The sequence below is a fragment of the Aphelocoma coerulescens genome, chromosome 2 (assembly GCF_041296385.1).
Source record: "Aphelocoma coerulescens isolate FSJ_1873_10779 chromosome 2, UR_Acoe_1.0, whole genome shotgun sequence".
NCBI classification, from domain to species: Eukaryota; Metazoa; Chordata; class Aves; order Passeriformes; family Corvidae; genus Aphelocoma; species Aphelocoma coerulescens.
In genome coordinates this window covers 76681855-76707007 of record NC_091015.1, presented here as the reverse complement: position 1 = coordinate 76707007, position 25153 = coordinate 76681855, and the positions used below count along the sequence as shown (strand labels likewise).

Below are 25153 nucleotides of genomic sequence, written 5' to 3'. Positions count from 1 at the left end.
CAACAAACTGAGAATCCATAAGCATATGTCCACCCACATGAGCAGCAGTTCTGGATTTAACCATGGTAAAAGTTTGCAAGGCAATTCCTGAAGTTAAACCCAGCCCTATGAACAGCAAGATGGCCTTGCAGGGACCTACTCTGAAGACTGTGTCCTGTCTAAGCTCCTGTCTCACCCCTTTCTTGTATTTGCTTGGCTCTCTTAGCCCTAACTTCGATGTGTCATCCTTGCCTGCAGTCCTATTTTAGGTTTGGTTTTTTTTTAATTACTTGTTTCAATCCTAACAAAGCATGAGGCACCTCCAAGCTACAATTATTTAAGATACTCTTGTCCAAACTGTTCCAGAAAGCAATAATAGGAAGTCAAAAGATGTATCTGTTCTCCCACCCAGTCTATTGGTTTATTGGAATTTTGGATGTGATCCTGCAGGTTGCTTTTGCTCCAAGCATCCTTCTGAATTAGGCAATAAGTAGCTGGACCAAACAAACTATATTATGAATGACAGTCAGTCCCAAACCAGATCTTCCACTTTCATAAAGATCCAAACTTTCAGGCTTTTTATTCCATGTTAGGATGTAAAATTGATATTCTCAGAAACAAAGTAATCACAAATAATTACACTGATAGATTTCCTGCAATAATGATGTGTTCCTGATAATACTGTGATTCTGCCTAGTTTACATTTTTCAATAAGAATTTACTCAGAAAATTTATTAGAAGTTTTTTGGGTGGTAACCTGTAGAAGTATTATTTCTTTAAAGGGCTGTAAGTGGAGCAGCTTACCTCGAGGTCCAAACATATAGTCCACAAACTCATTTACATCCCGGTCAAAAGCTTTCAGGGTCTCCTAAAAAGTATGGAAAAGGACATGTGACAAAGATATTATCTCAGGGTCACAGGGAGAGTATGATTTAAAAAAACTTCAATAAACTTGTAAAAAGTGTGTCACGCTCAAGTATTTCCAAAGTATGCAACATCATGTACACTGAAAACCCCCAAACCTCTTTAAAAATTAATTTAAGGCAGACTGTGGTCTAGATAACAATACAGGCCTCATTGCTGGAAACTGCCTAAACCAGAACTCTTTAGGAAGGGAAATTAAGGTTGCACAATTGAAAATCAGCAAGTGCCACAGTAAATCCACCTGTGATGGGTGTAGTTTTCACTCTAATAATGATGCTTCTTTGATATGTTTCCTCAACTGAATATCTCAATGCTTTACACTTAAAGAAGGAAATCTTTAAGTGATTTAAGTGAAGGTGAGCCAGCTGAGATTTCTCTAAATCAGGCCCCAAGTTCCTATAAAACAAGCCTACAGAAGAACCTAGAGGTCCAGTAATGAAGTTCAGGCCATGTAGGGTGGCAGGAAGAGGAGGGTTACATTATAGAGACATTGTGTTTTGAGGTCTAAGTCAATGAGGCTGCTAAGCTGGCAGGTTTAGCAAATCTGTGTCTGGTTTTGACTGAGTTGGGAGCTAAGCCATGACCTACACAGTCCTTCCCCCAGCTGGATGTGGTGATCTCTCCAAAACATTTCTTCCTAGACTCCAGTTCTGGGCAGTGGCTTCCTGCATGCCAATGCCTGAACAATTCCTTGCCACAACCTAAGGTCAGCCAGGTTCTTCCTCTCTTCTTCCCAACAGTGCCCTACTGTGCTTGAATTAATTTCAGCACTGAGAAAATGCTGCCAGTCTGAGGAGAGAGACACAGAGTGATGCTGAGCATCTCTGAAGAGCGAGAGCTGCTGTGGGCGGCATTTGAATGCCAGATATCTCCACACCAGCCTGGGCTGCAGACACCATTAACAGATTTGCCTTATGAAGAACCATATTTGCACCCTGGAAGGTCCAGCCCTGGCCTCTCCATTCCTCTGCTGGGACTGAGTTGTGATCTGGGCAGGGACAAGCTCCTGGCACTCCCAACCCCCTTCCTTCTGTTTCTTCAGCTCTTGATTTTGGTCCTCAGATTGTTCAAAGTGGAAAGAACAGATTTTGTGTGAACATGTGGTAATGAGAGGTTCTTTCAGCACCTTAGGCTGTAAACCTCTGTCTCTGCAAGATGCTGCTGCATTCATGTTTTCTTGGAGAAAAGCTCAACAAAACCCCCAAAACTAAAAGTGAATGTTTTTCTAAACCAAAAGAAAACAAAAAAAACCCCCCAAGACTTGCTCAAAAGAAACTGATGATTCATGATACAAAATATTTCTCAATACAAAAAGGCTTCTCATACTTCACCTTCACAGCACTGAGGAAATTAAACTAGCTTTTAGGAAAGTGTCCTGGCTACAGCCCATGAAGAAAGGTATTTTCTGAATTTCAGACAATTACCTTAGCAGCCTAATGATGGCTTCTGTCACAGCAGGTGACTCAATTTCCAGCTGTGGGACTTGTGCAAATATCTGCTTCCATTTTTACCTCCTTGAGCTATGCAGTAGTTCTGTTATTATTTCATGACAACGATACTCCCCTTTGGGAAATGCCACACTGCTGTTTGCGATGTGCCCACCTGCTGCACTAATTTGAAACAGACCTACTGCTGTGCTTAATGGTTTTGTGGTTAGACTTAACAGACTGTTTTGGAAAAACTAGTGTAATGGATTTGAGTGACTTGTAGGAACGAGCATGCAAAGTTATTTGCTTTCATGCTTACATTACATAAACAAATCTTACATGTCCAGAACAAAGTAAAACACCATGTATATTCCTTTTACATTAAAATACTGTAGACAAACCTATTCTTGGCTGCATTGAAATGGAAATTAGGTACTGAATTCTTCTAGCAGTTAGATGGAGAAACAGGAATTGTAGAATATTAAGAAGAAAGAGCAGAATAAAATAAAAGAATAATAGAATTGTTTAGGTTGGAAAAGACCTTTTAGGCCATCGAGTCCATCTGTAAACCCAGCACTGCCAGCTCCACCACTGGACCATGTCCCTGAGTGCCACATCTATGCATCTTTTAAATACCTCCAGGGACAGTGATAAAATCACTTCTCTGGTCAGACTGTTCCAGAGCTTAACAACCCCTTCAGTGAAGAAATTTTTCCGAATACCTAATCTAAACCTCCCCTGACACAATTTGAGGCTACTTCCTCCTGTCCTGTCACTTGTTACCTGGGAGAAGAGACTGACCCCCACCTGGTTTCACCCTCCTTTCAGGTAGCTGTAGAGAGTGATGAGGTGTCCCCTGAGCCTGCTTTTCTCCAGACTAAACACCCCCAGCTCCCACAGCTGCTCCTTACAGGACTTGTGCTCCAGACCCTTCCTCAGCTCCGCTGCCCTTCTCTGGACACGCTCCAGCACCTCAATGTTGTTCTTGTGGTGAGGGGCCCAGAACTGAACACAAGATTCAAGGTGTAGTCTCACCAGTGCTGAGTACAGGGGGACAATCACAGCCCTGGTCCTGCTGGCCACACTATTGCTGATACAGGCCAGGATGCCCTTGGACTCCTTGGCCACCTGGGCACACTGCTAGCTTGCTTTCCACCGACTGTCTACTGGTCTAGGCCCTTTTCCACAGGGCAGCTTTCCTGCCACTCTGCCGCAAGCCTGTAACATTTCATGGGCCTTGCTGGACCTCACACCATTGGCCTCAACCCATCAATTCAGCCTGTCCAGATCCTTCTGCAGAGCCTTCCCACCCTCAAGCAGATCAACACTCCCACCCAACACGGGTTACTGTCTTCACTGATCCAACTTGCAACCTCTTACACCCAGTTAGGATGAGGAGGCAGCTTGCTGAGTAGACAAGCCAGTCTGAAGTTAAATCTACCTCCTTATAAGTGTGCTTAAATGACACAGAGGGAGCTTGTACCAGCTGACAACGCTGTTCCCATCTATCTTAATTAGCACTACAGAAATTCAGTGCCTGGGTTGCTTTCATCAGTAATTTGAGAGTAGAACATTTTCAAGGAGGTGCAGCAGAGAAACAAATATTGTTCTTGAGCATGTCCCAGCCTTTGCCTCTCTTTCAACATTTTACAGCTTATTTTAGTTACAGGAAGAAAAATATAGATTTACAAGGTACAGATTTTTAAGACTGTTATAGAAAATATATTTGTTTATATACCTAAAACTAGTAGTAATTGTTTGGGAAAAAAATTTCTTACTTAAAAAAAGGTAGGTAATTTTGTGTGACTAGTCTTGTCACCTTCCTGTCAACACTGCTACAAGAGACTATATTGTATTTCTGGGTTTTAGAATATGTCCTTAATAGTACCTCTGGGCAGATTAGATGCAAATGTCTTGCTCAACATGATCTGTCACATTTCTAAAGAAAAACAAATAAAACCAGTTTGAACAAATCCATGTGCTCAGACAACTCACTTCTCTCTGGCAAATCACTGTAATAGCCTTTATCAAGGAAGGTATTTGGGTTACAAGGCTAAAGATTAACATGTCTTTCATGTTGTTTCTTCTTTTGTACAGGACATTGCTCTGGGTATTAGCAATGTATATTCCTTGGCAGGATTTTGGACAGATCTGTGTAAGATCTATTTACCTAAACCTATAAAAGTAGGTTATCTGAGCAAATCAAATCACCCAAATGGAAAGATGGGCAGGGAGAACAAAGTCAATGATGATAAAGCAACAGAGATCTCTCTAATGAGATATTTCAGTAATTTTGCACAGAAATGTAAGTAAGTGAATAGGTAGCACAGTGCACATAAGTGAATTAGTTGTCATGCCATTGCACCTAAAACACAATTTCAAAGTCACCAGGTATGTAAAAAATATGTCACTTCTTGTTCTAAGTTTATACATCTTTGTCAATGTTGGTCTTCATTGAGAGACCAATGTGTACTGGTTTTCTAGTAGTTTTAGCAAAAGTAGTATAAGCTATGTAAAAATTAGGCAAATGCTATCTAAACAGTGCAGATATCAAAATAACTTTGATTTGTACAAAATACCTTTGATTTCTCAGAATACCAATGATCTGTCATTAGGAATTATTTATTGCCCAGTGAAAACACTGCCTCAAGTGATTTAGGTTTTCTCTTAATATAGCTTTATAACCAAACTATCTGGATCCAATAGAAATGTGAAAAATCTTTCTGAAATAAACTTCTTACAGATGAGTAAACTGCATTCAATCTTACTTATGCTATCTGGAAACCCTTTGTATTACGGTTGGTTTGGATTTTTTTTTTCATTTGAAAGCTTTGAATGTCACTCAGTGCCTCAAAAATCTGAGATAATTTGTTGCTTGTTCTTACACAGCTACATAGAAATTAGGATACTCTGTACAAAACAAGATCTCATTTCAGACTTCAAAGAAAAAGTGGAAATGGATGCCAGCCTCTGCTCTCTGATACAGCTCCTAGAAGTAACTGTGATATTTTAAAACTACCCTGATAGAAAATGCATGTATTAGCTATATGAGTATTTTTATTATTTAAATGGCAATTTTTCCTTAATTCCCTGAAGAGTTCTGCTCTGTACATAGTCAGTGACTGAGAAGTACTGGAATTAATCCAAATTTATCAGCATGTTTAAAGAAACTGATCTTAGATGCTACCGTGCATATATTTAAATATACAAATATTAAAGAAGATTTTGTAAATGGTAGTGTTGGCTCTAGAATGGCTGAAATAGTGGATGAAACGAAGCAAAGTTGAGTCCAGGTCAGAGCTGCTTATAGATTAAATTGTTTAGCTTTTTATTACTTGAAGCATTTAAAATTACTCTGATCAAAGATGTACAATGGGGAACAATTCTCCATCATAGATTGCTTCAGACAACCTTCTAGGGTTTTGTCATCTTTACCTCCTATGATTTGTGTGTTGCGTCTGTACGGGAAACACATGTAAAAAAAAATCCCAAAAGCAAGCACTTATTTAAGGATTTATATGTGAACTGCAGAGAAAGTTGAAGCTGAAGGCAGAAAGGTGAGCCAGATTGTGTCTTATAAGAAGGGAGATATTCAATTAAATTGGGAGGCAGGACATCCAGGAGCTGGCAATAAACTGTTGCTTTGTGTAATTTTTGCTTAATATATGGGTCTCGCTGCTAGACAATTTCACAGAGTAGGAACAAGCTGGAGTGAGCTCATGAGAAAAACACAGCTAGCTGGGGGTTGAGACTGCTGCTATGTCCCATGGATGCAATGGGAGGGAGGGAGGGAAGGAAAAAAATATCTAGAAGAGACATTATCTTAGATCTTCTTTATTAGCATTTTAGATTAATCATTTGAAGAGACAGAAACTGGAGTCCTTACTAGACATGGTAATTTCTGTGTCCCACATTCCAGGACATTCTCTCCACTCTGGTGGCTGACCAAGATTAGGGACAGCGCCACAAAAGCCTTATCCAGCAGAGTGGTGCTGCCAGAACTCCCAGAAGAAGCACAGCCCTCTGTGGTAACCTGAGCTGGCTAAAAGGCTCTTTTGCCAACATAAGATGGATCCACGGGAGATGTCTTTGCTGCAGTAGCAATCTCACTGCCTGAGTCCTTCCATCTGTCCTTCGAAGGCATGTAATTTGGTGTGACAGAAGTGACTGAAGCTAAGGGAAGTGGGAGAAGCTCTGCCGGTGGTCTGGGTCCAGAGAGGTGCCCGTATAATATGTGGACAACGTTTGGTAATGCTCCTACTTTGCAAAAGATAGGCAAGAATAGCTAGGAAAAGAACTATGTGTGAACTACTCCATCTAAATATTTAGTCATTCTTTTAGAATTCCAAGAAAAGAGAGAGCTGTATCTTTGTTTTGAAAGTGCAAGCTTTGTAATACATTATAATGTAATGCAAAAATCTCTGACAAATATGGTATGGTGGAAAAAATAAACAAAAGAAGGCTGTTGCAGCTTTAGCACAGAAAATAAAAAATGAATGGTCTTTGTATGTTTCTTTTCTCTTCCTATTTCTTCTAAAGGCTTTCATATTAGACAGTAAGCACTCCCTGAAAAAAAGATGCTCTTACTGTGGCCAGTAAATTATTTAAAAAACTTCAAGAGCACTTTTGAAGGTAGCATAGAACAGCACTGTCTACGTTTGAGAAACACACAGTATTTCTAAAAGGTTTCAGTGAGAGCCATGTCTGATCTGAAAAACTTTATTTGATTTTCAATGTTTTTTAACCAGACCATATCTTACTTCTATTAATTTTTCATGCTATGCAATACATGATTCATTCTAAATGCATGCTAAAGGTTGCACACATATGTGCAATGTCTGGATATTTTCCCAGTTGATATTAACAAATTCAGCACCTTTTGTGACAGTTTTGTTTTGCAGTTGAGGATTATTTTTTGCATGTATTTGGAAATGACCAACTGCAGGTTGGCAGCCTATGTGAGGCTGATAGCCTGTTATCTGACAAAGCAACTTGGTGGGGGAACTGATTCATCAAATAGGTTGGTTTTCTCTGGAGGGAATTGAGAACAGCTGTTTGAACAGGGATTACAGCTAGAAGTGCTGAACACCTTCTCTTGTGCTGATTTAGTCACTGAAGAGAGAATTGAGTTGATGGTGGTGTTGCTGAGGATGTAAAGATAAGAGGAAGGTAGCTGCAAAGGGAAGGCAGGCTTGCAGGTTTTCCTCAGTAGCTGCTCAGGTTACACTACCTGGAAGAAAATGTAATTTCAGTGAATTCCTCAACATGAAGACTGGCTGGCAATTTCTGGCATAAAAAATTAATGGATGTAAAGTTTGGTAAAAATGGAAAGACACAGCTAAATGTAGTCAGAGCTTTTATCTGGCATTTAAGCTGCCTAGGTGGCCTGACTTCAGATTCTCTTAATTTATTGCTGGTCAGAGAAATTTTACTGCAGGGCTTAGCAGTGCCTGAAGGGAAGCAAGAGGCTGCCAGTAGTATTTGTATCAAACCTGAAGCAGAATATTTGACTGCCTAAATTACCAGGAGCATGCTAAAAAATGCTCCTTACACCGGCAAACTGAATTTAATTTAATCTTCAATTTCAGTTCTGTGTTCTCTCTACTCGAACAGATCTTTCAAGGAAGAGCTGACTCCTCCAAGAGGTCTGAGGTGTAGTGCTGTGATGTGTGATGCTGAGGTGTCTTGATGAGCTCTGTGGTACCAAGGGACCTGTGGTAGCCAGGCTCCCTGCACTGTGCAGACAGATGGACTTGGACAGGGAACAGGAGCTCCCTTTCTGGAGGGTGGTAACTGAGCAGCTGTGGCTGCTTCCCTCTGACTGCCAGCGGCTATTCCTGGAGCTGGGCACCTACACAAGTACTTCCCCTTGCAAACACAGCCAAGATAAGGAAGCAGTACCTGGATACAAGCAGCAGCAGCCAGCCTGCCAGGGGTGCCTGCGATACCAGTGTTCACACCTGCTCTCTGTTTAGTATTTCAGTGGACTTTCAGCTTGCATTCTAAATCTGCCCTGAGCCTCAGACTAGCAGCTAACTCTGGAATTTATTTTTCTTCAACTACAGCTCTTGTCTCCCTGTGGAAAACTTAAGTATGTGTCTCAGCAGGGACTAGAATCCAGATGTTGAGATGAATTAGTTCCAATTTTTCCTTTCTCTTTGATGCTGGTGATGGCTGACTACCCTCAAAAATTCAGGGGGATGTGCTAGCCCAAGCAGTTAAGAAAGTCATAAAAAGATGTCAGATTTGAGTTCAAGTTAGGTAGAATAGCAGTTTGACCTTAAAGATCATTTAGTTCCAACCCTCTTACCACGGGCAGGGACCTTCCACTAGACCAGGTTCCTCAAAGAAGAAATCTTTCCTCTTGATAGTATGCCTCTTCTCTTTGAGGAGTTAGGAGCTGATCTTTTGACAAATTTGCAGCTAAACCAAGTTTCAGTGCAGATTTAACGTGTCTCTGGCGAATAACGTCCCCTTTATGCAGTTCCATTTGTGCCAATGGTACTCTTTGTGGGTGTTTCCACACCCAAACCAGACCAGAATGTTAAAGCAATAGGAACTGTGGATCCAGCAAACACCCCCTGACACTGCCCACAGTGGAGAAAGAGCAGAGTCAAACCAACAGCTCCCACAGGTAGATAGAAGCTACCACAGAAAAGAGCAAGGCCAGAAGGGACTTGGCACAGACCTCCCCTGACTTAATTCACATTTTCTGCTAAAGCAGCTGGTGGCAGAAAGCCAACACCATCCTTCAGTATCTGCTCCTGTGTTATCTTTCCTTCTGGTGAAAGGGAAGCAGATGACTTTGTGGCTTGAAGGTTGAGAAACTTCCACACATTCCTCTGTGGAGTGTGAGTTTGGGTGGCCTCCACGAGTCAGAGCACACGGATCTCTTAACAAACCCTCCTTAGGCATCTTATGGCTCTCTGAGTATTATTCACAGAGAGCTTTAAGAGAAACTGTGGCCTACTAAAGGCAGAGCCTTTGCCTTGCTGCCCACGTGGCACTTGTGGCTGCAAATTGTGAGTGTAAGTGTTCCTCACCCCGAGGAAGCAGATCCCTTTGGTGAGCTTGCTCACTGCCCCCCAAAACAGCATGTACACCCTGCTTCGGGTCTCTGAGCTCCAGGCCTGGCTTTAGCTGGTCACCTCGGAACAGCAGAGTGACCCAAGGAGACCTGCTATGCTTGGTCTTTCCTAAAACATGCCTGCACCCCATCCTGCTCATGGCTGTAGCTACAGTGCAGGCACATGGCCCACACCAGCTGTAATCCCTCTCATCTAGAGTTGCAATATCCACCCTCACTGCTGACTTTCTTCTTGTATTTTACAGGTGTGAATCTGCAGGCAACCCTTGCTGCTGAAATGCTTCTCTGAAGCAACAGCTTAAGGAATGATAACATTATCTCACACATAAGGGAGTTTTGGAAAATGCAATGGATGATAACCCAATGCAATGAAAGGAAAAAAAATTAAATTTACTTTTGGATCTTCCAACATTCACCTTTCTAAAGCATTGTGGTACAAAATGAAGATCAAACTGTAAAAGCTTTGCGTTTGTGTTTTCATTCTCTCTTCCTAGATAACAAAAATCAGCCTGCTTTCTATTTTTTCCTTCTCACTCCAAAAGACTGGGTTTCAACTTGTGATACTGTGAGGTTTTACAAAGAGAGGTTTCTTATGGCTCTCTGAAAATGTCAGATTTTAGCTGCAGTGAAGTAGAAGGGAAAGTTCTGGCTAGTACTGCCAAATTTATAATAATGCATGACAAAAGCCCAAACCCCAGCATGTATTGCTTTAGTGCAGTTATGCTTGTGGAGTGAGTTGTGCAACACTTTACTTGGTGTAAAACTCCTGAAAATGGACTGCCTGGCTCTGGGGGTTGCTGCCAAAAGTGGGCACTTTGCAAGCACCTCAGTTCTGTGTGAGAGGCCTTTACAAGCAGGAGATGCTGGAGGAACACTTTTCTCTCAGGCCTGATCAGTTGTGGGTTGATGGTTGGTGACTCCCATTAGAAATGAGAGTTTGAGCTGTTTTCAGCTGAGGAACCAACATACTCCAGACTTTTCACTTCTGAAAAAAGGTAATATTTATGCAAATATTTAGCTTCCTTCTGCTTTGGGATTTAAAATTTTGTTTAACAAGAAGTCTATTTTCACTTGGCTTTGTAGTCCTGCTCACCGCTGCACCTGCTCATCCCACATACAGGAATAAGAATGGAGGAATGGCTGCTTTATGGTTTCTGTCAAGATTCAAATCAGGTTGAAACACCATCAATACCACAGGTGAGAAACCACTAAGAGGCAGAAGAATTTTAGTGAAAACTTTTTAAGTGTGTGAGCTATTTCAGATATCAGTCTTTTTTCTGGACTGTGCAACCTGCTAGGAGTCATAGAAAATACTAACTGCTCACATGAAATGAGGCAAGAATTATTTTACCAATCACACTACTGTCAGATCAGTTATTGTGAGACAAATTGCTTTTGCAAAATTAATTAGCTGTTCAAGCTTTTTTTTTTTTTTTTTTTAAGTACAAGGAAAAGGGATTTGGAAGGTTTCTGCACTACAGTTCCATGGGTTAGAAGAAAAGTGATTTAAGAACCCATTAATATTTAGTCAGTTTTACAAAACCCTTTCGTAATTGAAGTGCTTGAAAGCATTGTGCCTTTTACACATATTTCATTGCTCAGTCTTATCAAAGGCTGAGGGTCACGGCATCTCCAAGACAAAAAATTCCCTTTCTTGAATCACTGCTTGCATGATTTCCCTTCTACAATTTCCAAACTTTTTTTTTGCTATGTTCTTTGCAATCATACTAATAAGTAGTCACTAAAACAATGCAGGCCAATTGCAGCACTTAAAATAGATTGTATATGGCCTTAAAAGAAGAGTAAAAAGGAAGAGTTGCTGTCATGGCCCAATTTGCAATGTGTCAGTCATGTACACTCCCAAGAACCGTATCTTTATAATCCATCCTCTTGCTTGTTATCAGAATTTCAAAATGAAACTGTCACCAAAGCAGATCAGTGCAATCCTTTTAAAAGTAATCCTGCTCAATTCTACCTGCTACACAGGGGAACATCAGCTTAACTTGTAATTAAAGAAGATTTCTCTAGGGAGATCTCAGATGTGGCCTGTCAGTTCCCAAGAAAATGGTAGCAATTATTGACCTCATTTTTCCTTTGCTCTAACAATCAGATTTAAAATGACAGAATGACCTGAGCTGGAGCATAATTCCTGTCAGTGACGATGTGACAAGAATGTATGACTGTGAAGGAATAAACAAAAAGGATATCAGTTAAAAATTAAAGAATAGATAAAAATTCTGCCTCCTTCTAACAGCCTAAGTGAATGCATCACTTTTTCAAGCAAAGCAACCATCTTCAGGAACTGGTTCTGGCTCAAATAACAGAAAATTTCCTTTGGAGCAGGCAGGTCTTAAAGTTACAGGCAAAGAACCCCACAGAGTTCTTTTAGGGAGAGGTTAATTCTGTTACAGTTTGCTTTCTTAATGGTCTGTTCAGCTCTTGTTGACTTTACAAGGCGTTGGGAAGACAGATCAGTGTCAGAATTAATTTTACATCAGCGATACGAAAGCCTGCACAGCTTAACTTACCTACTTCCAAACAACTAGGCTTGGTAAAGGACGCCTAACAAAGTGTGTATGAAGAACCAGTATATAATTTCTCCTTATATAAGAACAAGACAGCCAGCTACACTTTGAGAAGCACAGGAAAATAATTCTACCGAAACAAAGGAGGCAATCACTCCTTTAAGGCTATGGATTTACCAGATTATTTGGTTTTGGAACAGAATATTCCCCAAAAATATACCAGGTATAGAGTGCTTGCACATGATTTGCCACATGTGCAACTAAGATCTCCCATCCTACATTTAGACCCATACAATAAACAAGAAGGGCACAGGGAGCAAATGAAATGGTAGGGGAGAATTACGACAAGTTTACACGGCAGCTCAGTTTTCTCAGTACGCCATATCTTGATAAGTTTGTTTTCGTCCCTATTTGCAGACAGATTTTGTTGCTGCTGAGAACCTGATTTCATAAGTTAGTATAATGCATGCAGGGCTTTATTTTGTACTTGGCATACACAATTGATCGTTTTTCTGGAGAAAGAAACAGGGACAAGCTGACAACATATCCTTTCTGGTACTGTGAAAATCTCTTCATTTTCTACTGTAACAAACTTCACAATCTAAGATGAGTAGGAGATCCTAAGCCTCTGCACACGATCTCATGGCTTGTTGGACAAAGAACCTTAAAAAAACCCCAAACTAAAACAAAACACCCAAAAAAACCCAAAAGCAAGAGCTCTGGTTTTCCCACAATCCTGGCAGTGCAGGAAGACAAAGGGCACTCTATGCCAAAGAAGTAGGTTTCTTGGTTGCCGTCCCAGATGTCTGCAACTGTGTCCCCACGGCAGGGATTAATGTGCAAGGGACTGCCTGCCCCTTCTGCTACAGGCAGGGGGGGATCAAAAAGGATTTTATAAAATGTGTTCCCTGACCAGGGCTTTCCCCCACTGAACAGTTTTGCCTGAGTTTCTTAAACATTTCATGCGAGTTGCTGGGGGGTGCTTGGCTGCTGGCAGGGGACACAAGGAAGGATTATTTGAAAATCTGTGTGGGTAGCATTTCTAGCTCCTCTGGCCAGACTTAAAAGTAGGGCTGTGTGTTTTTCTCTTTAAAAGGCATGAAACTAAATTAAAATAAAGTATTAAAATGTAAATGTATAAAAATTAAATAAAACATGAAGATGCTTTTTATATCTTGCACTCTTCAACAGGCAATTGTCAGCAGCCCTTCAGAAAACTGTAGGTCAAAAACTCAACTTGTAAAATATTAACTAAATAATTGCTTAATTCAGACTTTTTTTCCTGCAGTGTTAATGCCCCTTACAGACACTTTTGCTAAGGACAAGAGCAATAGAAGATTGAATACAGCCTGTGAAGCACAGAACAAAGAAGGAAAACTGTGAGACATGTTGGAAAAACTGACTTCCTACATACATGTAATTAACACTTGCTTCAAAACAATAACAAAGTCACCTATTCAGGATGTATAAAGTAGAATGCACTTCTAATTTATAAAATGCTACAGGTACTGTATGTAAGAGAATTAATGAAATGCAGCAGACTTTGTTTGCATCATTTAACTGCGTACAGTACATGTAAGTCAATATATTAATGAATTTGTGAAGTTCACGACTATTAATTTCATACTCCTGAAGTACTTTAAGTTGCAATAGCTATAGAATGTGTGCAGAAGCATGTTTTAAATACAAAAGGTTCCATGAGCAAATAGAAAACTGTAACATAGGCTACCTTATTTTTCAGAAACAAATAACGGTGCTGAAAATACTTTCATCCTCATGAGCAAAACAGTGTTCAGTTGATGCAATTATTTAACTGCCCTGAACACCTCATAAACATATAGAAAAACTAAATCAGAGATAAACATATGTGGCATTTTAAGTACCATGAAAGCCACTGTGCTGGCTGGAGAGTTGGACTCCCATGCAACTGGCTTCCCATCTGTGCTTCCCCTGGGCTGGGAATGCCACTGCAGAGCTGTTGGCAGTGCTGGTTGTACAGCTGTTACCTATTTCAGATAAAGGGACTGGTTAATTGAAACTATCCAAACAGGAGCTCTTAAAATACACTGTAGCAAGTTCACGTGGGGAGCTGTGGAGGACAGTGACCTGCAGCAAAGGAATGGTGGTGTGTGCCTTGGAACTGGCACAGCTGGCACAGGACCAGGCAGGTGTTTGTATCCTTGGCTAGATTTTGTAGTGACTTCTTTAGTACAGATCCCCCAAATCAAATCCCCTCTGCCCTGAATTTTTACTGTGCTAAATCACCAAGTTCTTATTTCCATGAATTTACACAATCTAGAAGTTAAAGTCATACTTTCAAGCTTTTCACTGTAACAGTAAATCTAGAATTACGTTTAAAAGGAACACCTGTAAATTAAGATTTTTACTGACATCTGTAAATTCAGAAAGCCCAGACAGGAACAAAGTGGGGTTAAAACCCACAAAAGCACATCTATAATAATGCTTATGTGTCTGCTGTTTTTTCCAAACTCTCTACTGAGTGTCTTATTTATACCTTAAATCTACTAAGATGAATTCTGCCCAGCTGTATTTCCTTTGTGGAAAATTGCACCCATAAACACTTAGTCGAACTGGGCTAAGTACTTGCCCAAAGGCAAAATCTACTCTGATACATACCCTGTCTAACCTGCTCAAGTTGTTGAGTTATACAAGGACATTAAACCAGGACAAATTCCTATCCCCTTGCCCCTGGAAGGAGATTGATGAGGGGGCATGTTCATAGCACAATTATGACCCAACACATTATGAGTAAACGCCATGCTGGCTGCTGGAGATACCAACAGAGTTCCACACAGATGTAACAGTCCCCTTGGCCAGACTCACTGGGCCCCTAGTATCTTAATTTCTCTTTAAAAACAGGGAATGAAGGACTCTGGCAAGGTAACTCAATGCTGAAGTCTGAGGTATGTGTATGCACGTTTTCTATCTGTTGCTCTCCATGCAAGGATTGGTAAGATAGGTCATGTTGCATCCTGCTTTAGCCACATCCTTAAAAGTAACAGCACTCAGCTCAGAGATTTGTTCTTGTTCTTCCAGTTTGGGTGAAGAAGATCTCTTTGCCCAGTAGAGAAATAGTTTTTCTTGGTTTGCAGTCATTTGCTGTGCCACTTCTTGTAGTTTCTGCCCAAATGGATAAACCCTTTCCTGAGCTATTTATAGGGATGTAAGTGGAAAAAGGGGAAGGAAAAGAATGGAGGAGGGGAAGGTGTTTGTAGCATGCTGCTGAGGATTAGAGAGTTCACATCCCAGCTTCTAAGGTTTCAGCCTTAATCTTCCAACACATGCAAAGCCTTTCAATTTCACTTCGAGGTCACTACCCATGTACAAAACAGTCTAACTTCTGTGTGACAAATGTGGGTACAAAACTCAGTAAAGGAAGCTTTTCAACTAGTATAAATTGTTCCAGGAAAGAAGCATGAAATTTTAACTAAAAAATATCTATTTCTAAAATCTGTACATTAAGTTTTAAATCAAGTGGATTTCAAGCTTGTGAGTTTTAACAGACATTTTCTTCTAATTTATCATTTGATGCTAGATACCATTTACCAGTAACTGTTGATTGAAAGAAGAAAAGTAAAACCTGAAAAACTCAAAGGGGTAAGCATATCACAATATCTAATAATGTGTAAAGAAAATGTGACTAGAAGACATCCAGTACTCCAGTGGGTATTGCTGGTCTTGCAATACATCTTGTGCCTTTGTGATTATGGCCAGTATTAGAAGATCAGCTTTCTTGGTGGAGGCTTTTCACACAGCTAGCTTTCCTCAGCATTCAGGAAGATCATCTGATAGGATCAGCCTAAGCTGACCTGTAAAGTCAAGCACCACCGAAGCTGGGAATTTCCATGTGACATAACAGCTCCATGAGATCGCTGCACCACGGCGGCTGTCGCACCCATCCCCACTGACTGAACTGGTTCTCAGAGGAGACAGTCATTATAAAGATACAGATCATTTGGAAAAAATTTGCTTCCCTTGATAGTGAAGCATCAGTGAGGTTCAGTGCTGCTCTATAGTGGACAGATAGCAGGTGGGAGGAAAGCAGACTTGCTGGCAAGGTCAGCTTGAAGTATCTGAGACCTGATACACATCACAGGCACTGATCAAGTACCGCTTTCCAGAAGATGAGTATCCTCACAAGCTCAGGTTTCCAAGAAGGATAAGCATCACTTCTTACTTTGCATTAAATGTGTGTTGTTAGGAATAACTATTTGAAGACAATGTCTTACAAGTAAATGTAATAAGCACATTTTTTCACAGGAGAAGTTAGAAGCAGCACCAATGGCACTTGCAGCTGATTTAAGTTTCAATACAGAAAACCTTAAAAACAGATAAAATGAGAACCTTCTGTACTCAACCCCCCCACCTGAAAAAAACATCAACTAAGAGAGAAAAACCAGCTAGCAGACACAGAATAATTGTTTGCCAGTGAAATGCATTGTCTGAAGGAGAGCCAAAGGTAATAATGGTAAATTTAGTTATTTAGTATCATAGAATACTAAGATGTTTCAGGCAAAAAAGAAGCACTAAGAAGCTTTCCCCAGGAAAACCAACTATAGTAAGAAATATATGCCTCTGTTTAAGTCTGTGTGATCTATAAATGTGGTGGGGGGGTAAATGTGTGATAGCTGTGAGAGGTAAGCAAGTAAAATAAAAGAATTGCAAGCATCACTGATTTTAAAGAAAATCCATCTATTTCAAATTATTTCTTTTATGAAGGTTATAAGAAAGAAACCAGGAGGTGATGTCTGAAGATGTCCTCTGGTACCTTCCCCAGCTAGGTATAAACACTGTGTCATTTGAGGGCTCTAATTGAAATTGAAAGCTTCCTTCATTCTGACTGTGCATATGTCTCTTTCCTAATTTAAACTCAGTTACCTGCAGTATTAACCTGAGGAGCTGATCAACTGTATATTGATCAAAGTATATCCTGAACTGGTTTATGGAGTCAAATGCATCATCATTTCAGGTAACAAATTCTCAAACCCCATCTGATGCTGGGCTGATGAATGACGTGTCACAGGTGTTTAATGATCTCACTTTGCTTTCTACTTTGTTATTTAGTTCAGAGTTCTTCATTTACATTGAATCATTATTGGAATAATATTGTATCCTCTTTGCTTAAACAACCCCCTTATTGCATCCAATGAAAACGCCCGAGAATTACACTTACACCAGTGTCTTATCAATGCTGTTCATGTTTGGAGGTGGAACAGTGGGGGGACACTTTTGTAAAGGAAGCAAGAACACATGAAATCCCAAATTTGTCGAAGACCAGGGGACTAGTGTGGGTTTCTCGTTTTCAGCTGATCAGGATGTTCCTTATCCTATTGAGTGCTCAGGAGTTGTTAGGTTTATTAAGTGCTTGCAGAATGCGTGTCAAACTTCAGCAAGACCTGAGGTTTAACAAGACAGAATATTGAAATACTCACACACCTTTAAACTCAGGAAAACACATCTGGGGGAAAAAATGGGATAGTGCTGTCTTGTTTACCTTCTACACCTGTCCTAATGACATTGCTCTCTGTCTTCGCTTTCAACTTTGTACCTTTCCATCAAAACACTTTCTGATCTGAATTCTGACATCTCCCAAAGGTGTCTGGCAAACAGAAGAACATTACTTCCTGATTGATGAAAAAGAAATTATTTTGTGAAAAAAAAAAAAATCAATTTAGTCCTGAGGGGACATTTTAGTTACACCAGATTTGAAATAAAATTATGCTGTTAATTTAGTAAATGTAAAAGGGGAAAAAAGTGGTTCTTTTTCCTCCAGGATAGGTTATAAGGGACATTTTTTAGGTTTTCTTGAAGTTATTGCAACCAAAATAACTCTCATCTAGCCTTCTATCTTCAAAGGGTTTTTGCAGATACTATTAAAATGCAGGGTAGAAAGTCTACAGCAGTAAGGAAATAACTGAATTAAACCTAAAAGGTTTTAATTTCAGTTTTCACTGAAATGGAGAGCTATTTGTATTTTGCAGAACAATAAAGCTAAATGCTACCTTTTCTGTTGCCTTGTACAAATTGCCAGTTTTAAATACAAGTTTCAAATGTGTTTCTGCACCAAGAAATCACAAGCTGTATCTCAGCTTTCAAAGGAGAGCATGAAGATGCTTTTGACACACATCAGAAAAATAAAAAAATCTTAGAGAGAATATATAACTAAATTTCTGCCAGAAAACAGAGCCGTGGAAATGGAAAAGAATGCTGTAAAACTAGAGGTGTGATGACTTTATTTTTCTGGGGAAAAAGACCTTCTCATGTTTCTTAATCATCAAGCTGCAAGATAAAGCCAGTAACTCCAGTATTCGAACAGGAAAAATTTCCAAGGCTGTTTCTAAGGGTGAATCCAGATTCTTCTAACACATTTGTCAGTGGAAGTACCTAATTTTTGGGAGAAGATTTGGATTTCTTAGGTAACTCACATAAATAAGCTGTCTACTCTTTGGAGAGCGGTGATCACTGCTGGCTGGAAGACATCTCTCATTTCTGCTTTCAGTAGCAGTAGGAAGTGGGAAGAAGAAAGGAACCAATAAAGGCTTCGCTAACCTGAACTGATTTCGGATATATTTGTGTTCTAGGTCTTTGGCTTTTCATTTTTCTTCCATTAACTTGAAAATATGGAGTTTTTGTCTGGCTTCATGCATAGCCTTCTGTTAGTATTAATAGATAAGTCTTGGAAAGAAGCCAAGTCACGGTAAGAGGGTACTCCTACGTAAGAAGGGCTGATTTTAAGATTTAAATCCACAGTACAGTCTCTGGTGTAACAGCAAAGTTAACACTGCAATACTACTCCAGGAAGGCACATAATACTAACAGCTGAGAGGACAGATGCAGCTGTTCCTAAAAAATATCCCATTGCATGGGATGTTTTTCATATCACACAAGCATCTGAATTTGGGGAGGAGGATAATATTGAGTAGCCAGTCATAATGCAAATAGTTTAAAATACTTAGTACATAAAGATATTTTAAAAATAAATTGACAAACACTTAAATATAAAACCAGACTTCATGTTTTTTCCCCCTGGAATTGCATGGACTATTGACAAACTCTGAAAAAAAATAAACCATGTGCACAGTAAAACATGGTTCTGACACAAATACCAACTCCTACCAGATCAGAACTTGCTCAACCTCACAACTAGTCTTTTAAACTGCAGCAGAAGCAACTTGGCTGGCTGCAGCCAGCAATTGGAGAGAAAGCGGGTGTGGATAGTAATATTCAGAACTGCCTTACCAAGAGATGTGCCAATTCCCTGACAAGGAAATCACTCTCAAAACGTTTGCCAAGCATTTATTCCTTGCCAATTTGAAGGCACTTTGCCTTTTGGAACAGTTTTATCCATGCTTACAGCAAAATGCAAGAAACAAAGTCTAGTTTTACTTCTAGTTGGATGTGAAGATGCAAGTGTAATATAGGGAAATAGTGAAACAGAATCTGATGCCTGTTTTCTAAAGTGTCAGTTGAGAACACAAAACAACAATTAAAGAGGGAAATACCTTCTTCTGGTAACTGGTCCTTAACTTTTTTTCTTCCTTCCATTTCTCCCTTAAATCCTTGAGGGCAAAACCCTGTATTTCAAATGCTAATTCATGTTTTGAATTTCAGTCATGTTTAAAGAAGACTGGGCAAGGAGAGGAAAGGAAATGACAGTTGATTTTCAAGCTTAATAAAGAAGAAAACAGAGAGTATGGAAGTTCTTTTATGTCTCCTCCTCCAAAGCAATTCTAAATTTACCTCTTTTAAAACCCTAAATGAACCCTAATGAACTCCAAGGACACCTCTTCTTAAAAGTGTGTGGAACCCAAATAACAGAGTGCTGTCTGCTGGCACAGGATAAGAGGGTGCACAAGCTAATTAGCTCCCTTTCACCGTCAGCCCCAACAGTGGGTATCCTAGAGTTTAATCCACACATAACTGGAATTTTAGACTTTTTATCATGTGTGTAAGTCATCCTCCCTGTTAGGTTGCTGTACCACGTTGTCTTCACTGGATGCAAAGCATCAAGAATGGTGACTACTGACTAGCATCCTGTAGGAGGTTCTTTAGGAGCTACGGGAAGAACAGTTTGGTTGTGGCTCCTTATGCTTGGGTTTAGGATATTTATTGAAAACTTGGTCACCCTACTTCTAATTTCCATTTCTTGCTGTGTTTGGTTTTCAAATGATGACACAGAATATGAACTACTTATTGCTTCATTTCCATATCCATCCTCCTTAGGGGGAAAAAAAATCAAAATCTCTCCAAATTATGATGAAAATGATCTTAATCTTTTTTCTCTAATTATACATCTTTGTATACAAATTTCTACCAGAGAAGGTTTGATTTCCTTCAGTATGGAAGAGCTGACCTTTATCACTTTATCACAGTCAGTTTTGACTGAGGAAAAGGAAATGCAGTGCAGTTTAAAAGTCATTAGCTAGATGAACTCAATATTTAAAATTATCACTCTGTTGTCAGACTGACGTCAAGTCAGCGTGCTTTCAGTATTAATGACAACATAATGTTAATTGTCATTTCTTGAAGATGTAAAGGATTCTACTTACCCTCCTAGATCTGAATTTAACTAGTCCTCAAAAAGCAAAAGTGGCTTTTGCTTTTAGGTAGATAAGAAGCCCCACAGAAGTCATAAATATTCACTTCATTTCATATTGTACTCTACTTGTCAGCTGTGCACCAGTCCCATGGGTAAAGATGCAGTCACTCAGATATTGTGGCTCGTGTTATTTAGCATGTGATAAGGCAAGCCATGGAGGGTGTATGCAGATAATGGATTTACAAGCTCCACTGTTGCCAGGCGCTCACAAATTGATTGATAAATTTGATGTTCTCAAAGTCTGAAGTGTGGCATGTATAACGTGACAGAGCTGCACGTCCCAAGGTGTTTCTTCTCTGTTACAGCTGGGCAATCCTCTTTGTACCTTTCTACCACTGCATCACAAGGCAGGCTCATCCTAGCAGCTCTCTGGCTGCAACAACCAGTGGTACACTTAATTCCATCCTCATAATTTCACCCCCTTTTCTGTTACCTTCTTTAATTACAAATCAGGCTGCCCTTGTGACATATTACTTTATCATTGAATGCAAACTTCAGACTCTGAATGAGGCTTATCAATGCCTCAGCTTCTAAAGTTTTACAGGCACTGATTAACAAAACTCTCATATAGCATGGCATGAAAGCATCAGGAAGAACTATGATGTTATTCTATTTATTTACACTTGAATTTTGCTTAGATCAGAGAATAACCAGCCCTTTATATTTACCTTACTTTGGAGTTTACTAATACCTAAAGAAAATGCTATTGCCGTTTTTTTTTCCCAAATTTGATTGAGTCAGAGGCTGAAACTTAAAGTGTTTTCATATGATTAACCCTTTTACTCAACAAAATCAAGTGATGCTACAAAGTTAAAGGAATGCAAAATCGAGTGCCCGATGAACAACAGGAGTGTTTTTTTCACGAGTCAGACTGCTTGTAATGAAGATGCACTGATCAGTCTTGAAGAACCAAAGGATCTTCCTAGAGATGAAAGGCATCAACACCAAGGGCAGCATGCAGGTTTTGGTGAGCAGGTATCTGTAACTATGCAAATGAATTGGTGGACTCTTACTTCAGTTCCTGGAAGGCTTTTTTTCCTAATCAATTCTACCATGTGCAAAAGGATTCAGTGTCTCTTCTTGAGTTTCTATGCAAGTAGGGTCTATTTTTTCTGTTCTATACACAGTTTCTCAGCATGTTTTCTCATAGCTTATTAATTCTGTGCCAGCTGGCAAACTCCTGCCTTCCTGCTCTTGTCCTGAATGGCAGGGCTGCTGAAGCCTGTTCCTTCTTCACTCTGATGGAGCTGGAGAGATCTTGTGGGTGCTGCAGCACTGGATGTTGTGTCATCAGGTATTTGTGCTGAGTTGATCTCTGTCTGCTGAAAAATGTTCTCTTCCAGTTTGCATGTCACTGTTCAGGGGCTAGAACATTGTCTTTGCAATACTCTTTCTCATGCAGTATTCAGAGAAACTAACACCAATGGACAATGAGACAGGGGTTTATTTTGGCTACTGTCAACAAAGAAGAGGCATTTGTTGCTCTGTCTAGGGCCCTTTGTGTCTATTCTGCAGTCAGTGTAAGCACATATCAAGGTCCATATCCTGATATGGTGGCCATGAGGCTTATGAATGCTTAGAAGAGTTAGGTGTCTTTCTGGGTTGACTTCAGATTACAGGGGTATCAAAGCCCCTGAGGGAAATGAAAAACATATTCTAGCTTCTGCCTATCCCTCTACCTCTGGATTCTTGTAGAGATATATATCATAGAAACTACTAAATACAGTCCTCATGTTTATGCTTACCTTAGTGCTACCCAGTCTTTTGTAAGCATAAGTTGCCATGACTGTGCAATGTTATACACCCTCTTACTTCATAAAAGTGGGATTTGACCCCATGGAAAATACACTGACAAATCAAAATGTGTAATCGGTTTAAAGTTCAAGGGTGCAGCCAAATCCTGAGCCAGTGTAATTTGACCTAGATTCACTGAAGCAAGGAGAGCTGCAGTGAACTACATAAACAGAAGAACCAACCCACTGTGGTTGCCCTCATACAGTGAGGATGCTGATGAAATACTTAATGCTTTATGATGGCAGTGGTTTGCTGCTTCAGCAAAATGTGGTTTTAAAACAACAACAAAAAAGGTTTTCTTACACTACTTTCTACATATAATAGTGATTGTTGTTGTTGAACACCCAGGATGCTGAAAAAACTCTCAATTGAGTTTAAAGAACACTAGCAACATACACCTGCTTATTTCTATGCCACTAGAGAAGGGAATGCTTGGTCAATGTTCCCACCACTTGGGCCAAAAATCTGTTTGTCCTACATTTGCTCCTGATAACTTTGGTAGTATACTCCAATGTCCCTATGACCCCTTGCCCTCAAGCTCCAGGTCCATCTAGAAATCGGTGTGCTGTAACTTTTAACCCTGCATTAGCATCATTGCAACAGCTTTCATCAATAGCTCAGGTTTTCGTTTCAGTAACTATTATTCCAAGGACGCTCTTTTAAACTTTTAGAGCCAAAGCAACCTTCAACCTTTATACCACTTCTACGATTTTCTCAGATTGGCAATTCTTTCTTCAAAATGCCTTTATGTACGAGTAAAAACGCTTGGGCAATGTCAGCAGCTTTTGAACACTGAGGTTATTGGACTTACAGAAGAGCAAAACTTTCTAATGCAAACCCATGTGTAGCTCTGAATGGCAACTTCTGGTTATTGCTTCCAGCCATTTCAAGAAAAATGTCAAAGTTAACTGAACAGCTCTAAGATCCAGAAAGAACAGTTAAGGGTGGGTCTCAGCTATAATTTCCATTGGTATGAGGTTGCCAATGCCTATATCACGAACTAATGCTTCGTTGACTTGCACTAGTATAACTGACTTCATCTCATCCCTGGAAAGAATCAAAATGAAATATTTTAACTAGTTCAGGATATTTTAACTTTCTTTCCAGTATTCCTGAGCACCTGAGTATTATCTGTACCAATTACTGATAAATAATGCACATCACCTTCTGCAACACCAGGTATCTTTGTAACCCTCTCCCTCAGTCACAAGGAAGACATTAGCAGTGGCTGGTATTAACTTAGGCTTTGTGCAGCTATGGTAATTTAGTCATAGCTTTTGTGTTTATATTCCAAATTGATAGGAAATAGGAATTCAATTATGTAGTAGGGGGGTCAATCTAGGGGGGCTTAGGCAGTATAAATGACTGCAGCACTTCAGGTCTTTTCAATAGGGTCTTCTCATATCTGTCATCCCAAGGCTGAGTTGGTGGCAAATAGAATACACAGGAGAGAAGCAGATTCAGACTGACAGCAGGTGGATGCACGACTTTTAGAAAGAGGACTCAAGTTAATTCCAATTCAGGGAATGACTATTTGAATATTATTCATGTCTGGATTTATGGGGGGAGGGAGAATCCAAACTGATTTTTATTCAAGGAAGGCAGAATTTACTATATATGATGCAAAGACATTTTGGGAAAAGTATTTTTGTTGTTAAGTCATATAAAAGAAAAACTAGGCTCTGTTCTGAATCATGTCTCAGGCTTCTGATATAACAAACTTCACCAAATTATTCATCCCAATGTGCCTCAAAATTTAAGGCTGCAAAATACTTCTTTGATACTGTCGTACTTTGTAAGGTCAGCATTACACTTAATGCACTGCTGTTTATAAACAGCATGAGCCCCCTTGGGAAAGTTACTATGACTGCAGAGACACAATGTGCTATGGGGAATCGGTCTTGCTCACTAAATAGGTGACTTCATTGTTCTACTGTAACTCTTTTAAATGCTGAACTGGAATCCAAAACTCCATTGTTCATTCATTACATGGGGGGGGGGGGGGGGGGGGCGAGGTGGGGGGGAAGGCGCGTTCCACTACAGATTGCATGGCTAACGCAAGAGCTTCTATTAAGATAACAAATTAACGGGAATAATCGGTTTATGTAACACGCTCAAACGCGTCTCGGAGTAGAGCAGAATGCACCTGCTCGGAGCGGGGCAGGGCGCAGGGGGCTCGGGGAGATGAATGCCCAGGGGCTGCGCATCTCTTGTCCCTTGTCTTCATCCCTGCCTCCACCCACCACCCCGTTCCTCCACGTGCCTGTCCCCGCACGCCGCCCGGCTCCCCGCGCTGCGCAGGTGCCCCCGGCGCTCCCTCTCCTCCCTCCCTCCTTCCCCGCTCCCTAAGGTCTCTGTCCCTCCCTCCTTCCCTATAATGTCCAAGCTCCGCCGCTCGATCCGACCCGCGCGGGCTGCTCAGGTGCCTCGCATGGGGGCTGGGGGGCATCTGAGGCCATGCTCCCCCTTTCCCCCCGAAAAATCACGCCCCGAATGTGGCCCGTAGCAGCGGGGGTAGCGGCGTGGGAGGAGGGAGGGCGGGCAGCGGGGGCTCTCAGCCGGCCCCGGAGGAGCGGAGGGCAGGGAGGCAAGAGGGGCAGCGGCGGCTCCGAGGCAGGGGGCCCGTAAGGGGGTGTGTGGGGGAAGGGGTGCAGGGGGGACACTCACCATGGCGGCGGAGCGGCGGCGAGGCGCTGTCCAGGGTATCGCCGGGCTCGGCGCGGCTCTGCAGGCGCGGCCCCCGCGCCCGCCCTTTAAGGCACCGCCTCCTCCCGGCCCCGGCGCGCCCGCCCCCGCC

The 25153-nt window shown here is 40.8% G+C and overlaps 1 protein-coding gene and 1 long non-coding RNA gene across 3 annotated transcripts in view; one reads left to right on the top strand and one right to left on the bottom strand.

The window, feature by feature from the left end:
• ELOVL2 (ELOVL fatty acid elongase 2) overlaps positions 1-25097 on the bottom strand; it is a 49135-nt gene extending 24038 nt beyond the window's left edge. The window contains exons 1-3 of one of the 2 annotated variants that reach the window (XM_069008106.1): positions 25024-25041; positions 13826-13948; positions 784-847 (exon numbers count right to left, since the gene is read on the bottom strand). In XM_069008106.1, the coding sequence (XP_068864207.1) occupies positions 784-847; positions 13826-13948; positions 25024-25026 (190 nt within the window). In that variant the 5' untranslated portion in view covers positions 25027-25041. Of the gene's footprint in view, positions 1-783; positions 848-13825; positions 13949-25023 lie in introns of both variants that reach the window. The other variant, XM_069008107.1, reaches the window with a different exon arrangement.
• LOC138105781 (uncharacterized) lies at positions 14820-17423 on the top strand. Its single transcript, XR_011148683.1, has 5 exons — positions 14820-14866; positions 15499-15560; positions 16224-16422; positions 16683-16744; positions 16838-17423. It is a non-coding gene; the product is annotated as an uncharacterized lncRNA (long non-coding RNA).
• Positions 25098-25153: the final 56 nt, after the last annotated feature.